Below are 14536 nucleotides of genomic sequence, written 5' to 3'. Positions count from 1 at the left end.
GGACCGGCCACGGGGCTGCCCCCTGCTCGTGCGTGGTCCCCTGGCCTCTTTCCAGCACCCAGACACGTGGGGTGTCCATGGGACCTTCCATTCCCTGTTGGGTAACAACGCACAGGGGAGGCAAAGGACAACTCCCCGAGGCCTCGACACGTCCATCTGGCGCTTCTGCTTGTGAGACTCAAAGGGGCAGAGATCAGCCAAAAGCTGGCACTGCTGCTCTGTCTCAGGGAGCAGGGACCCATTGTAGCAGCTGGGGGAGTGGCAATTGCCCCCTGCTAGAGAGTTCTGCTGGGGGGGCGGTATCTCAGGGCCGCGCTCGCCCGGTCTCACCCTGTGCTTCGTTCTCCTCGCAGCGTTTTCAGCCAAGCAGGGCAGAACCAGCCGGCGCCCGCCCAGCAGGGGATGTACAACAACGTGAGCATCACTGTGTCCATGGCAGGAGGGAACACCAACGTCCAGAACATGAACCCCATGGCCGGACAGATGCAGATGAACTCGCTGCAGATGCCCGGGATGAACTCCATGTGCTCCGAGCAGGTCAGTGCCCGCAGCAGCCTGGCAAGGACGCCGTGATGCTGCTAACCCACGTGGCGTGGATGTTTCTAGCAGGTCTCCATGACCTTGCTCATCTCAGTCATTGGCTCTGCCTGCCCCACGCCGAGCTTCTGGGCCTTGTGCTGGGAGGTGCCTGGCTCCCCGGGCCAAGAAGCGAGCGGCTGTGGAGTGTACAGTTTTCCTTGGTGCTCTGGGGTCCTCAACAAGCCAGATGCTGGCTGCAAGGGCTGGAAGCCGCCTGTGTCTTCTCCTATAGCTCGGCTGCTCTCCGGCTGGGGTGTGAGGGGCCAGAACGCCCTGCCTCGTGATTTATCTCCTGCTTCTGCACAGCCCTGAAATATCTCCCTCCTCCATGAGCTTCCTTTAGGCATGGGGAGAATTCACTGCCTCTGGCAGCACAGCTAGGTGGGTGCTCAGCTGGCCTCGGGGGTAACGCTGTTCAAGGGCTGGAAGGCATCAGGTCAAGGCCTCTCTGTGGTGCTGACTCTGATGAGCTCCTCCAGGGGAGAGCCTGGTTGGCCAGACTGGGGTAGCTGGGACAGACGTGTAGACGAGGGATCAGACTTGCAGGAGAGCAGTAGTTGTGCAGAGCATGCCTGGCTGCCCGTCCCTCCCACAAGTGTGCACCAGGGGCTCCATCCTATGCCAGGGGAACACCAGGCAGGTTGCATCGCACTCAGACAGTCCCAGGAAGTGCCTCCATCTCCAGCTGGGAAAAGCGCTTCCGGGAATCCCAGCCAGCTCCTGAGCCCAGTGATGCCTCCAGGGAAGGGGGGCGGTATCAGGCTCTCTGTCCTCGTAGGTGGTCAGGGCTGCAAGGGTTTCTCCCTGAAGCAGGATCCCCACTGCTCATTGCCGGTTGCTCCTTGGTGCAGCATCCAGCTGGGTGTCCTGAAACCTGATCCTCCTCCCAGTTTCTGGATCTCACTCGTTCCCACTGCTTCCTTGCACCACTCCCAGCAAAGGGCGGGTGGCAATGCAAGGTGACACCGGTGCTGAATGTACCCCCTGCCTTTTGCCTGCAGCTCTGAAGCAGAACTTTGTTCTCCAGGTTGCTGCTCGAGGCTGGCATGATGGTAAATGCAGAGAGGCCACGATGCGTGGTACATGTGCGCACACACGCACCCTCCATGCCGGGGCTTCCTGCCAGCGCGGTGTGCACTGGTGCTTCATGTCAGAGACATCCCTGGGAGCCTGTCCCTGCAGTGTCTGTAAGGGCATCAGGGATGCTCTCAGAGGACTAGCTGCCTCACTGCACAGCCAGGCACAGTCTGGAGGGACCCAGGCACCATCCCCGTACCGCCAGCAACTGTTGTGACAGCACTGCCGTGTAAATGAGGGAAGCTGGTTCCATGTCCCCTGCTCCCGGCAGCCAGTCCCCCTCCTGCCCACGGCCCTGCTCTGTGGTGGGAAGCTGCCTTTGGCCGCTTGTGAAATCCAAAAGCGCAAGCTCAGCCCTTGGTGTCCCAGGCCAGCCCAGAGGTTGCTCCGGCCTTGCAGGGGCGCTGGTTGTTTGGGCCGATGGGGCAGTGCCAGTGTGCAGTGAGCTGGGCCATGTTGCTCTTGGCTGCGTCCCCTTTAACGAGTTTCATGTGTGAGCATGTGTCCGTCTACGCTGACGCTTCCTAGAGCCCAGTTCCCACAGCAGGGCCTCCCGGCCAGGCCAGGAAGCCTCCTGACAGCTGTCCGCGTTGGCGTGATAAGCACTCAGGGCACCCAGCCCGCTCCTCATGGTGCCCGTCGGGCACTGGCTGTTCTCCAAGGATGCACTGGCCCAGGCCCCGGGTTGCCGGCCTCGTCCAGGTCACGGCATCCCAGCCAGGAGAGGATTAGTCCCTGGCGCAGCGTGACGCAGCAGCCTGGAAGTGAAGCCAAGATGGGGTGGGGCATTCACCAGCCAGTTTGGTGGCAGGTCCCGCTGCCTGGAGAGAAGCGGCTGGGGCTGGGGAGGCCAGGCTTGGGGGCAGTGACCCCTGGGGTCCCTCCACCTCTACCTGGGGGTGATTGTAGCTCAAGCTGCTCCGGACCAGGGCTGCAACCCTAGGAGAGCATGTCTTGTCTTGGCCCAAGGGTCCCTGCTTACCTTGTTCGTCCCAGTCCGGTGGACTTGACCATCTGCCCCATGCCTCAGGTACTCTGAGGTCGACCTGCCCAGGCGGTGAGGGGACGCTGTAGTGCACAGGTGTAGCTCAAGCATGGGATGACGGGCCCACCCATCTGCCTTACCAGAGCAGGGCCAGCCTGTAACCTCCACACCCTTGTGCCAGCACTGTGATGCCCTCCCCAGCACTGAAGCAGGACAGGTGGGAGCGCAGGGAGCCATGTTGGGAGGGAGGTTTGCTTTGCTCTCCTGAACTGAACAATGACTGAGTCTTCCTCTTGCCCTCAGCAGGTAAATGACCCGGCGCTGAGACCCACGGGCCTTTACTGCAACCAGCTTTCCTCCACTGACCTTTTGAAAACAGAAGCAGACGGGGCGCAGGTCAGTAAGCCACTCCTAAGCACAGAACCATCCGAGGTACAAACAGGAGGCATGGGACGGGTCTGGGGAGGTCCCTCTGGAGTGGTGAACCCTCCCAGACTGATCCAGTCTGCCAGTTTGGCCACAGGCAAAGGTCCCCGTAGTGGCCAAGGACCTGTCAAGCCATTCACTTCAGGGCTCCTGCCTCTTCTCCACCTGGCCAAGAGCTGGGGCTGGCATTGGCCATCACTGCCTTAGGAACCTCACCTAAACGCTGCCCTGGATTTAGCCCACTGCGAATCCAAGGTGGCGAAGGGGGCTGAGCTGAGAACATGACTGAATGCCCAAGTCAGAGGTCGCCTGAGTCCTCCTTGGGTCTTACTGGTCCCCTGGGACAGCAAAAGGGGGATTAATTTCTTCGGAGGTGGCAGGACAGTGGGTGCCCTCAGCGCCTGGCACAGCTCACAGGTCCTCTATCTCAGGGAGCACTCAGCATCCTCCTTTGCCCTCCCACCTTGCAGCACTGCCAGGCTGGGTGGTCGTCAGTGCTGTTGCTGTACCCTGGGGGTGGGAGGAAAGGACCCGGATCCAGCACGTGCCCGGAGGCTGCCAGTGTCCTGCCAGTTCGTGCAGAGCTGACACGTTCTGCTTCTGTGCAAGGTTTGCCCCTGCACTGGGGATCTCACGACATCCCCTGCTCGGGTGCTAAAGAGGCCGGTGTGTTAAATTAGCCTTGTCAGCGAGTATGTGCTCAGACCAAGGGATTTAGCCGGGGGCAGCTGGGGGGCGCTGCTTTTGCAAAATGTCCTGGATCTGTATCCGTTTTTTCCAGCCTTAAAGGGAACGGGTGAATAGCTTCTTACCTCCGGCCTGGTGACCGTCTCTTCCAAAGCTGAGCTAAAACAAAGTAAAACTCAGTGCTTCCTGCTGCCTTAGTAACCCCTGTGAGAAGTCACCACCCGTGCTGCTCTTCCCACTCGCACCATTAGGTTTCCCTCTTGGATTTCACTCACTTTGCACAGAGAGAATTAACCAGTCCGTTCTCTTTTTCCCATGCTCCCCCTCCCCCCCCTTTTTTGGTGGCTTCTCAACCAGGGTGCCACAGCACCCTAGGGTGCCATAAGATCCTTTTGAGAGTGCTGCAGGGAGCTGTGCAATATAAGCACTGTCAGGTGTGCACCCTTACATGTGACTGATACAGTACACCCAGAGATTTCCAGCAGGGATCTGCAGCGGGGCTGGCTCAGTTCTTTGCAGCAGAAAAATGGCTCTAGGATTTTTCTGGAGTCAAAAGCCGAGTGGAAGTTCAGAGCTGGTGTTTTCTGAGGGGGGCCTTGAAGCTAACGGGGGGGTGGGGGTGCTATGTCTAACAGGGTTGGAGAACCAGTGCTCTGGCATGATTGGGTGGATTGCTGCCTGGATTGGTGCCACGATGCCTGGTTTGGTTTGTGAGGACAGTAGGGAAACGCAGGACCGTCCCCAACTTGCCCTGTTTTCACTGGAGAGAACAGAGACGTGACTTCCTACCGCTCCGACGTGCCACGCAGCGCTCCTCTCGGACCCTGCTGACGGTCCCGTGCAGCAAGCGGGATAGCATCAGTGGCGTGGCAGGCGCGTCCCACCTCGGCACATCCCCCCGGTCCATCGGGCAGCTGTCCAAAGGGTTCCGCCCGTAGCAAAATGGGAAGAAAACCAGTTTCTGGTCTCAGAAACTGCGCTCCCCTTAGTGCCAGGTCGCTCTCCGCACGAAGCTCCAGCTGCCCGGCAGCTGGAGACTTGGGCATGCCAATTTTTTTTTATATCGTTATTTTTATTTTTTTAAATGAAAAAACGTGTGAACCTGTCGGAGCTCTGACCCGAATGAGTGCAGCGGTTTTCTTTTTATAGGACAAGAAGACAGAAGAGTTCTTCTCTGTGGTGACTACAGACTAGAGGAATTCTCTAGTGAGTTTCCACTTCACGTAGTACCCGCTCCGTCAGCCGAGGGACCCCTGCCTTTTTCCGTCTAAAAATCTCTCTTGTCTTTTGTGTCCCAGCAGGTACAGCAGGTTCAGGTGTTCGCGGATGTGCAGTGTACAGTGAATCTGGTAGGCGGAGACCCTTACCTGAATCAGCCTGGTCCCGTGGGCTCCCAGAAAAACGCATCGGGTCCTCAGACCACGCAGGCCCAACAGAAGAGCCTCCTTCAGCAGCTACTGACTGAATAACCCGCTTTTAAAGGAATGTGAAATTTAAATAATAAGACGTACAGAGATATATAAATATATATATTATATATTTTTCTGAGATTTTTGATATCTCAACCTGCAGCCATTCTTCAGCTCGTAGTGTTTGGAGCAAAGAGGTGTTTTTTTTGTTTTGTTTTTTTTTGTCGGTGTCATTTTGTTTCGTTTGAGGGGTTTTTTCCCTTTCCCTGTTTTTTTTTTTTTTTTCCCCCCCCTTGTTTTTTTCTTTTCTTTTTGTAAAAGGCGTCGGACGTTGGCAAAGCGACGAGGCAGGACAGTCGGTTTCTTGAGCCAAAATTACAGATGATTCTTATTTTTGTAATCAGTTGCTGGCTTCTTAATCTGGACGAAGGTTTCTCGGGGCCGCGGGGGAGGGACGGGGAGAAGACTGCGTCGGACGAGACTGCGTCGGAAGGAGGAGGATTCTGTCAGTTTCAGCTGGATCTGTCACTGATTCGTGCCTCGGGACCCCGGGCGCGGGGGGATGCGTGGAGGACTCGACGTCGGACTGTCAGAAACGGCCGTTCTTATTCGCACTTAAAACAACCAACCGACCTTCTCTCCCCTCTGCCCCAGCCCGCTCGTGCGTACAATCAGCTTTTTCTAGCAAAATCGTGAGTTTGTCAGTTTTCAAGATAAAAAACAGAGTATTTTGACCCACCTTTTTTTCCATGTTTTATGCTGGTTTAAGGCCTCTCGGACAAGAGGGGCCCCAAATGTGTACATTACAACGAGAGAGGGGAAAAAAAAATAAAACGAGAATAAAAAAGGCAAAGGGAAAAAAGAGAGAAAAAAAAAAGAACAGTTTGGGAAAAACTGCAATAATTTTTAGGGGGAAGGATGGGGGGGTGGGGCCTGTCAATTATTGTAGATACAAATTTTCTGATTAAATATTAAATAAAATTAAGCAGTCGGTTCTTTCTGCTTGGGTTGTGTTTAACCGCTGAGGTAGCATAAACTATTTAAAATAACGAGGATGATAAAATAATAATAAGAGGAAGAATTCAGTTACCTGCTGGGAGATAGCTGCTTTTTTTTCCCCCTCCAGCCTCTCACTGTAAATAGCTTGGGTCTCTTGTATAAATTTGGTTTTACTTTCCTTCTCTCTTTTATTTGAGGATTGCTCCTAATCTCACGGTGTTCCTGACTTACCGGGGGGCAGGGCTTTTCCCCCCCTCCCCTTCTTTCTCTTTCTACAATCGCGCTGGTGTGTGGAAACCCTGTAGCTTTGTCGATTTGAATATGCAAGTTAAAAACCAACAAAGAAACCCCGTTGCCGGCTGCCGTTCTGTTGTGTTCTGCGCTGACGCCTGCCTTGCGCTTCTCAGGGGGCCCGCGGGCCTGGGGGCTGCCCTGGGCTTGGCGGGGGCAGGTTCGAGGCTGCAGAGAGCCCTGGGCTTGGTGTTCAGAGGCGCCGAGAGCCTGCGGTTGCCTTGCAGCGTCCGTGGGAGCGCGGGAGCGCTCGGCCCCTATGGAAAGGACATCGAGGGCGGGTTCGGTCTGCCCCAGAGGGACACCACTTCCAGGAAATCGGGGAGTGCCTTTGTGGTGGTTTGACTTATGTGCCCACAGGGGATTTGCTCGCTGCCAGCAATAGAAACAAGAGGGGGGTTCCCTTCCTGCAGAGCCGTCAGCAGCCACAGAGCCATTTTTGGCCCCGTCTGCTGCCCCCTTGGCCCCAGTCACCCCCGGTCCTGCCCCCTGCAGCAGATCCCTCCCCGAGGAAGGAGCTACGGTAGAGGAGGAGGCATGGGGCTGGGTGCCAGGCAGCTCTGGTCTCTCCGGGTGTTGGGTCTCCCTCCTGGACTCCCTGTGGGAGGGCAGAGGGAGACGGCCCCGGAGCCACAGCTGGGCTAGACAAGAGAATAAACGCTGCCAAGGCCCAGGTCAGATCTGGCCCTACCCTCAGCTGGACTTCAAGCAAAGCCACCACCAGCCCCGGCTGGGAAGACACAGAGTGACATCCCAGTGCCCCAGGGCTGTGCTCCCTGCCCCCCACCGCACTGAGACGTGGCCCTGGCAGGCTGTTTGCTGTGGGCGGCAGGTGGCTCTTCTCCCTCTGGCCTTTTTCCTCCGGAGGCAGAAGAGCTGTAGCTGCAGATGCAAGAAACAAAGCCCTGGGGGGCCGGTCTTCAGAGCTCTGAGCCACAGCCCCAAGGTAGTTGGGCCAGCTCCTTGTGGGAGAGCCCCTGGGCTGCACGGAGAAGCCGTGTGACCTGGGCTCCAGCTGCCCCTTCCTCCCAGCCCACCCCCTGCAATGCAGCTGTTGCTCTCACAGCTGGGCATTGAGCTTGGGTACAAGTGGAGGAGAGAAATGCAGCTTTAAAACCATCCAAAGCATGTGTGTGTGAATACTGTTGCCTTGTTTGCTGCCCAAATGCAGCTGCCTCTGGGGTATAACACAGCATAGAGAGAGTAGTTCTCAGTGCCCCTTTGCAACAGTGCCGGAGCAAAACAGGTGTGCAGGGATAAATCACTAGATGGTTTCTGGGTAGGAATGCAATTATTGGCACTAAGATTTGGCCAGACTCCAGGATTAACAGTCTGTTCTTGCAAGAAAGTGCTGAGGGAGCTTCTCGTGACACCGTGCACTCAGGACCTGGGCTTTGGGGTTAATTCAGACGATGGAGACGTCCGTCAGCCAGCTCTGGTGGTAGCTGTCCCAGACCTCTTCGGTGCTGGCTCGATAGCCAGATCTCTCTGGTCCCAGCCCACCCAGAAGCTTTCCCACTCTACGCTTATTCCCAAGCACCCCCACTTCAGCCCAACAGCAGTGCCCAGGCTGCGCGGAGATGAACCGACCCTCTTTTCCCCTTTGCTCTACCCAAAGGATCAGCTCCAACCAGCTACACGTGAGGAGCACAGAAGAGATGTTCAAGGGTCTTCTCTGGTTACCAAAACCCCCAGTAGAAATGGCCGCATTGCACCAAAGCTCTAGCAACCCTCCATGCCCTTGAGGTGGCTGCCAGACTCACCCCACTACAAGGACGTGCCTTGTCCTAGGAGCAGCCTGGCCAAAACAGCTGTCAGAAGGGAGCCAGCAAAACAGCCAAGGGTGTTGGGCCAGGCCCGAAGGTGCTGACATCGCCACCCTGCCCCGGCCCTGTGCTTGGACCATAGGGCACATTGCCAAACACAACCACCCTGCTGGAATGAGTGTAGCCTTCAGTGGACAGAAAACCCTTTCCTCTGCCTGTGCGGTGGCAGGATTCAGAGCACGGAGCACCCAAGGGACACAAGACAGGACAAAGCCGACATTGCCCAGGTGCCTGGGAGCTGTCCTCTGTATCCAGGCAAAGGGCCAGAGTCAGGCAGCATTTCGTGGGGGTCCTGCAGTTGCTGTCCCTGTTGGCTCCTGGAGTCACCTCCCTCCTCACTCACCCTGCTCTGGATGTCCTATAACAGCACGTGGCTGTGCAGAAGACTTGGACGCAGCCTTTGCACCGTGTGGACCTCCCGGCCATCTCCCTCCATCAGGGCCCTTCATGTGGATCCTCCAGTCCTGCAGCAGCAGGAGGTACTCAGGTGACTCTTAAACCATGCAAAAGACCCAGCTGTCTCCTGCCAGAAGCTCCCAGTGCAGCCGGGGCGTGCTCTGATCTCGGTGTGAAGACTGAAGGGGCCGAGGCAGGAGACCAGTGAAGCTCCCTCAATGCAATGCATTTTAACTCAGGCCACAGCTTCAGAGCAGGGACCAAGTCCAGAGCCTCCTGGGAGAGTGGAAATGTGGTGTGACCTAATGCAAGGCACTTGCATTGTCCCCTCTGCATCTGGAGCCCTTCCCCTCCGGGCCTTGGGACGAGTTCCTCAGGCCCCACTTACCTCAGCGGGGAAACCTGGGGGCTGAGGTCCCAAAATTTGCTTTCTTTTTCTTGACCAGACCCTGTTGCCGACTGCTGCCTGGTGGGGAACCTAGGGGTTAGGAGACCCAGTTCCCAGTGCTGCCCCGGTGGCCTGGGATCTACAAGCACCTCTGCAGGGAGACAAGGCTCTTCGAGCTGGCAGGCAAGGGCTGGGGGATGCCCATAGGAAGCAGCTGCATCTCTGCCTCTTGATGTCATCAAGCCCAGGCCAGATTCAAACCAGGCTGAGTCGGGCTGGATGGCCCCTTCTCACCTTAAACTCCATAAGCCCAAAGTCACCCAGGCCCCGTGTTTCCAGCGGCCTCTGAGCCTGGCTGTTGTGATTCCTGAGCTCCCCTGTGGCAATTCTGGCTCTGCCTCAAGCTTCACTGGGTACCGGGAATGGCGGTGCCTTCCAGTAGAGGCTACTTTTCCCAACATGGAGCCTGACTTCCTGCCTCAGTTTCCCTACCAGTACTCATTAGTTAAGTCCTTGTATTCCTGCACTACCTGCCGTGGGCTGAGCATGGCCCATGTGTGGCTCCCTACCCAGTCAGCACACTCGGGGCAGCCTAGGAGTGAGGAGTTGTCAGTGTCGAGGGTCTCTTGGCTGGTGATGTTGAGAGAGATGGTGGAGCCTGCAGCAGGGTCAGTGCAACATCTGCTTGTTGGGAGTGCTGTAGAGCGACCCATGGATGGAAGAGGCCGTGGAACAGAGGAGAATGGGTACAATGTGACCACTCATGCTCACACCATTCTTCCCCTGTTCTCCCAGGTATGAAGCCAGAGAGCTCAGAAAAGGGTTGTTCCCTTCCTCCTGCTTAGCCAAGCCAAAGACAGCCCCGGCTGGGGCAGGGTGGGGGGAAGAGGGTAGCCCTCGGGTTTTGTGAGCACTGATGGTTCTGGGTGGAGTCCACACAGCGCCAGGAGCAGCTTCACCCAGGCACGATAACAGCAGCCGGGTCAGTAGCAGGCTCTGTGCCCAGCCCCTTTGTGGTGCAGTCAAGGCAGGTGTGATGAACTGAGGGCTTTCCCCAACCCTCCGTTTCTCCAGTGCAACTTTGCCCCAGCTGGCCTGGGGAGATGTTCTCGGTGGTGTCTTTGATGCCAACTTCCCTTCCCTGCATCATCTGCAGTGGGGCTGGCATGAGTGGTTTGATCAGTTCAGGGTCCATGGTGCAGACTCTCTGGAGGAGCATGCTAACAACACCCAGTCATGAACGGCAGTCGCTGGACGAGATGGATGAACAGAGAGGATGGGCTGGGCTAGACACAGTGCGCTGCTCCAGATCACATGTGGAGGGTGCACACAGTGCAGCGAGACATTTGTCAGCTTGTTCCTCAACTGCAACATGTGCAGCTCCTGCCCCAAAAGGCAGCAATATGAGGATCAGGGTCTCCTCTTCCACTCCATGCAGGAAGCAATCAACCAGTCACCAGTCAACCAGCAAAGCACCAGGCATCGTATGCTCCAATCTACCGTGCTGGGGGCAGGGATTCATGGCCGTCAGCTGGCAGGCTTCCCTCCCAATTTAGGCCTCCCAGTGTTTAGCTTTGGGGGCATTGTGTACCATCGTGGAGCTGAAACTACGTGAGCCCCAGGCCGTTGCTGGTGAACAGGAACGGGCCATGGGGGCAGGGCGTTGAGCCGGGGAAGCTGCCAGCGCAGGGATTGCTGCGCAGCAGGAGGGTGTGAATGGACAGATCCGTGGTGAGGGCCTGCACCCACGTGGCCCAAAGGCCACATATCTACAGATGCCCCTCACGCACCAGCTCAAAGTCCCCCCACCGTGCTCAGCTGTGACAGCGGCAATCACCTCCTTCCCGGCAGCTGCAGTCAGTGCACAGCCCTCGCCAGACCCCCAGCACAAACTGGGTCCTGACTGACCCCCTCCTGGGGCTTGTGAGCAGGCCTGGAGCCAGGGGAGCTGCTTTCCTCGCATGGAGACTTCCAGGGCACCGAAAGCTGGTTGATGTCTGTCCCTCCCTTGGTGCCACCTGTATGGCTTCGGGGCCTAAGAGCCCAGGCCAGCTTCCCAGAGATCTCCATTTGAGAGTTTCACACCTGAATGGTGCTGCCGCTGCTTCCATCATTTTTGCCTGTGGTTTCTCAAACCATCTCTTCTGCTCTTATAAAAGTATCCTCAGAGCCTGCCAGGCTGGCCCCTGCCTGCACTGATCCCGGGCTGAGGTGTAGCAGCTGTAAGCCCATTCAGTAGCGAATTTGTGTGCTGGCTTTTCATGGCAACCGAGAAATCAGTGGGTTTCTGTGTTTTCTGGCTGCTTAATGGTGATAAATGGAAGGGGAAGAAGGCTGATGGCTCTCCCCCACCTCTCATTAGTTTTGCACGTGGTTGGTCCCTGGGAGACAAGGGAGTCTTAGGACTATGCAATGGTAGGGACTGTAGCAAGGGAAACAAGATTCCCGGAGGAGAAGGAAGGATTTCAATTTAGCCTGTTTGACGCTGCTTTTGTTTGCAGCTGTTGTGTTAAAGCCTTCTCTCCCTCACGCTTGCACCTGCACTCATGCTCACATACGACCCTAGTTGTCCACCAGCTAAGTGGTTGGGGAGTCCTCAGTGGTTGTGCCAACCTTCTCCGAGAAGGACAACTGCAGACACAAGAATAGACGGTCCCAACAGCCCTGAGGGAAGAGGTTCCTCTTTATGGAGTTACAAACCACCTGTCAGGCAGAGTCTCAGGAGTAATACCTGCAGAGACACTTCCCTCATTCCTAGATGGGCCCAGGAGCCTTGTAGGCCGCTGTCCTTCTCTCTTCCCTTCTTGCCTCAGTTGCTGCTGGCTGGAAAACAGTTCCATCGCCATGTGCTAGTGACACCCTTTCCAGCCACCCACTTCCACCTCCTCAAGGGCAGGCAGAGGGGCCAGGGGCCGTGCCAGCTCCAAACACAGCCCTACTGGGGAAGCCAGCAGCTGCACCTGGGCTCCGAGGCTCTGCTTATCCTAGCAAGTTCAGTTGGTGGAGATGACAATGTAGACTAGGATGCAGGTATCATGATGGGCAAATGAATGCCCCAGAATCCAGTCTACACCACAGCACTCAGGGCTGGGGGAACTGCAGCTGTAAGCTTTGCTGTGGCACCAGGGGTCCTCTCGGGTCACTCTCTGCAGGCCTCTAAACTGGGGCTGGGCTCTGCTCTGTAATCTGGTAATGCCACTGGTGTCAGGAGTTAGCAAGGCGTGACCATGGAGGCCAGCCATCCTGGCTGTCACTCTCCGGATGCCACCCTTATGAGCTAGTACCTGCTCTCAGAGAACCAGCCTGGCCTGTCCCCATTCTCCGTGGGGGACTGAGCCTCTTGGCTTCGAAACACAAAGGCTTTTCTGCCCAGGAAGTTTCTCCTGGACAGATTTATTGTCCAGCTGGTGTGGGATCACTGCACCCATTCAAGCCACAGTGTCACAGTAACAGCCCCATGTGCTCCAGCCATTGGCTTCACAGCCTGTTTGACAGCTGGGGCAGGGCTGAGTGGGTCTTCGGTCCCTGTGGGTTGGCGGCGGGCTGGCCTGGCATGAGCAGAATACCCCGGGCCTTTCTGGGAGCCCATCCTGCCCTGTGCTCATGTCCAAATCCAAAGCTTCAACACAGGCAAAGGTGGTGATGCTGGTTGAGCCTGGATGTAGGGAGGAGCCTGGCCTATTCGGTAGAAATCATAGCTCTGCCCACAGCCACCTGTGGCTAATGTCGCGGTGCACCACGAATGTGTTTAGGCTCTCCAGGGATGTCGGACCATGGTTTTGAACCAGGAAGTTGGAGGGCTTTCTCCATCCCCCAGTCCCTGCTTCTTCCCCCCAGCTAGCATGACCCTGGGGGGAACAGCTTGGGGCTTCAGGGGGATGGAGAAGCATGAAGCCATGCGCCCTGCCAGCCCGCTCCTTCCCAGACTCACAGGACTGGGGCAGCTCCTGGGTTACACTCCAGTGTGGAGAACCAGGCACCCGAGAGTGTAGAGGTTGCTTTAGAAAACACTGCAGAGCCCAGGCTTCGTAACGCTTTGGGCTACTCCGTCGTTGCCCTCCAGTAGGCTCCTACCCGCGGGGGACTAACATTGCAGGGTTGTTTTTAATTATCTGAATATCTATTAGTGAATGAAGCTCTGCTCTGGTTTGGATCTGGCTAGAAAACCATTGCACTCGGACAGAGCTTTCTTCAGAAAGCTGAAGGCCGAGTAGATTGTTTTTTAATTGAAAAGAAACCAGCCGAACATGCACCTCCCCCGTAGGTTTCCTCTGCTCTGAGACGCCGGAGACGGGAACTTGCTTCATCATGCGTTTAGCCACTCTCCTCTGCAATGAGGTATTTAGAGAGCACTTCTGTCTTCAAGAAAATGCTTTTTTTTTTTTTCTTTTAAACTGTGTGACTCTTGTTTAGGATATTTTTTACTGTATTTAAAAAAAAAGGAGGCATAAACAAAGCAAGGCCATTTACAAGTTTCTCGAGCAGGTTGACTTATTCTTGCTTTCTGTTCTCTTCCTGCCTTTCTTCAGTGTTTAATTATACTGTTTATTGTAAATAAAGTCATTTAAAACTTGGCTGGCGCTGAGTCCTTGGATCCATTGGGGCTTCGCATTTCCACGGGGAAGACATTGTGGGATGAAATGGGTTGGGGGGGGAGGATCTCCCCCACACGGGTTTTTTTTTGCCCCCTTGGCTCCGCTGTCCAGCATCATCCTTGGATGGAAATCGCGGGAAACGAGGATTGGACAGGACCCTGGGAGGTTGCATCGCCTCTCCTCCAGCCCCCGAAACCGGCGTCCTTGCTCCGACAGCAGCAGGAACGGCCGCCGCATCAGCCACAGAGAAGGGGCCCGCGCCCGGGTCTGTCACCGTGGCCCCTCGGTGGGAGATCAGGGCCGACCAGCTCCGTCCGCTCGTTACTTCACGAGCGACCTCAGCCAACAGCCACGAGGGGGACGGGAAGCGGGACAGGGCTCCCCTCACGCGGAGGTGTGAAGGGGTCCCCCTTCCCCAGCCCAACTCTGTTTTAGGAAAGATCAGAGGTCAGCCCCAGGCTCAGGTCAATCGGGTTCCCCTCCCCCGCAAAATAGGGGTCTCCCCCGCTTCACGTCGCTCCCCTGGTCCATTGGGGGCATAACTGCCCCGGCAGGAAAACTGGCGCTTGATGACGTCACCCTGCTGATGCAGTTCTGGCGTAATTGCCTGTGACCACCTCCCTCACCCCCACCCCCAGCAGCTCGGGAGCGGAAATGAGAATTTTACGCGGGGCATGCCGGGAAAAGCGGCCGCCATCTTTTTGCCGCGCTGCCCGCGCCCCACAGGAAGCCCCGAGCTGACCAAGTAGATGCCTGCCTCCCTTCTCGCCATGGTTTCGGAGTGGCTGGCGTCCTCCCAACAGAGCCGGCTCCCCTCTATTTCCTCGAGTGTTCGGGCTGTCCCGCTTACCCCCTAAACGAGCGTTTAGCTGTTCTTC

The 14536-nt window shown here is 56.6% G+C and overlaps 1 protein-coding gene and 1 long non-coding RNA gene across 10 annotated transcripts in view; one reads left to right on the top strand and one right to left on the bottom strand.

The window, feature by feature from the left end:
* Positions 1-9682, top strand: part of NCOA1 (nuclear receptor coactivator 1) — a 65586-nt gene extending 55904 nt beyond the window's left edge. For 3 of the 9 annotated variants that reach the window (XM_019520875.1, XM_019520873.1, XM_019520869.1), the window contains 3 exons: positions 354-537; positions 2948-3037; positions 5053-6513. In XM_019520875.1, coding sequence (XP_019376420.1) covers positions 354-537; positions 2948-3037; positions 5053-5223 — 445 coding nt within the window. In that variant the 3' untranslated portion in view covers positions 5224-6513. Of the gene's footprint in view, positions 1-353; positions 538-2947; positions 3038-4903; positions 4961-5052; positions 6514-9669 lie in introns of those variants that run through there. The other 6 variants (XM_019520877.1, XM_019520871.1, XM_019520876.1 and 3 more) reach the window with 4 other exon arrangements.
* LOC109300226 lies at positions 129-13676 on the bottom strand. The gene is made up of 3 exons (XR_002098164.1): positions 10196-13676; positions 7049-7051; positions 129-142 (listed from the first exon to the last, which is right to left on the bottom strand). It is a non-coding gene; the product is annotated as an uncharacterized LOC109300226 (long non-coding RNA).
* Positions 13677-14536: the final 860 nt, after the last annotated feature.

This window comes from Gavialis gangeticus, unplaced genomic scaffold, assembly GCF_001723915.1.
Source record: "Gavialis gangeticus isolate Ggan-Ray unplaced genomic scaffold, GavGan_comp1, whole genome shotgun sequence".
In the NCBI taxonomy this organism is placed as follows: Eukaryota; Metazoa; Chordata; order Crocodylia; family Gavialidae; genus Gavialis; species Gavialis gangeticus.
This window is presented reverse-complemented; position numbering and strand designations above follow the sequence as displayed.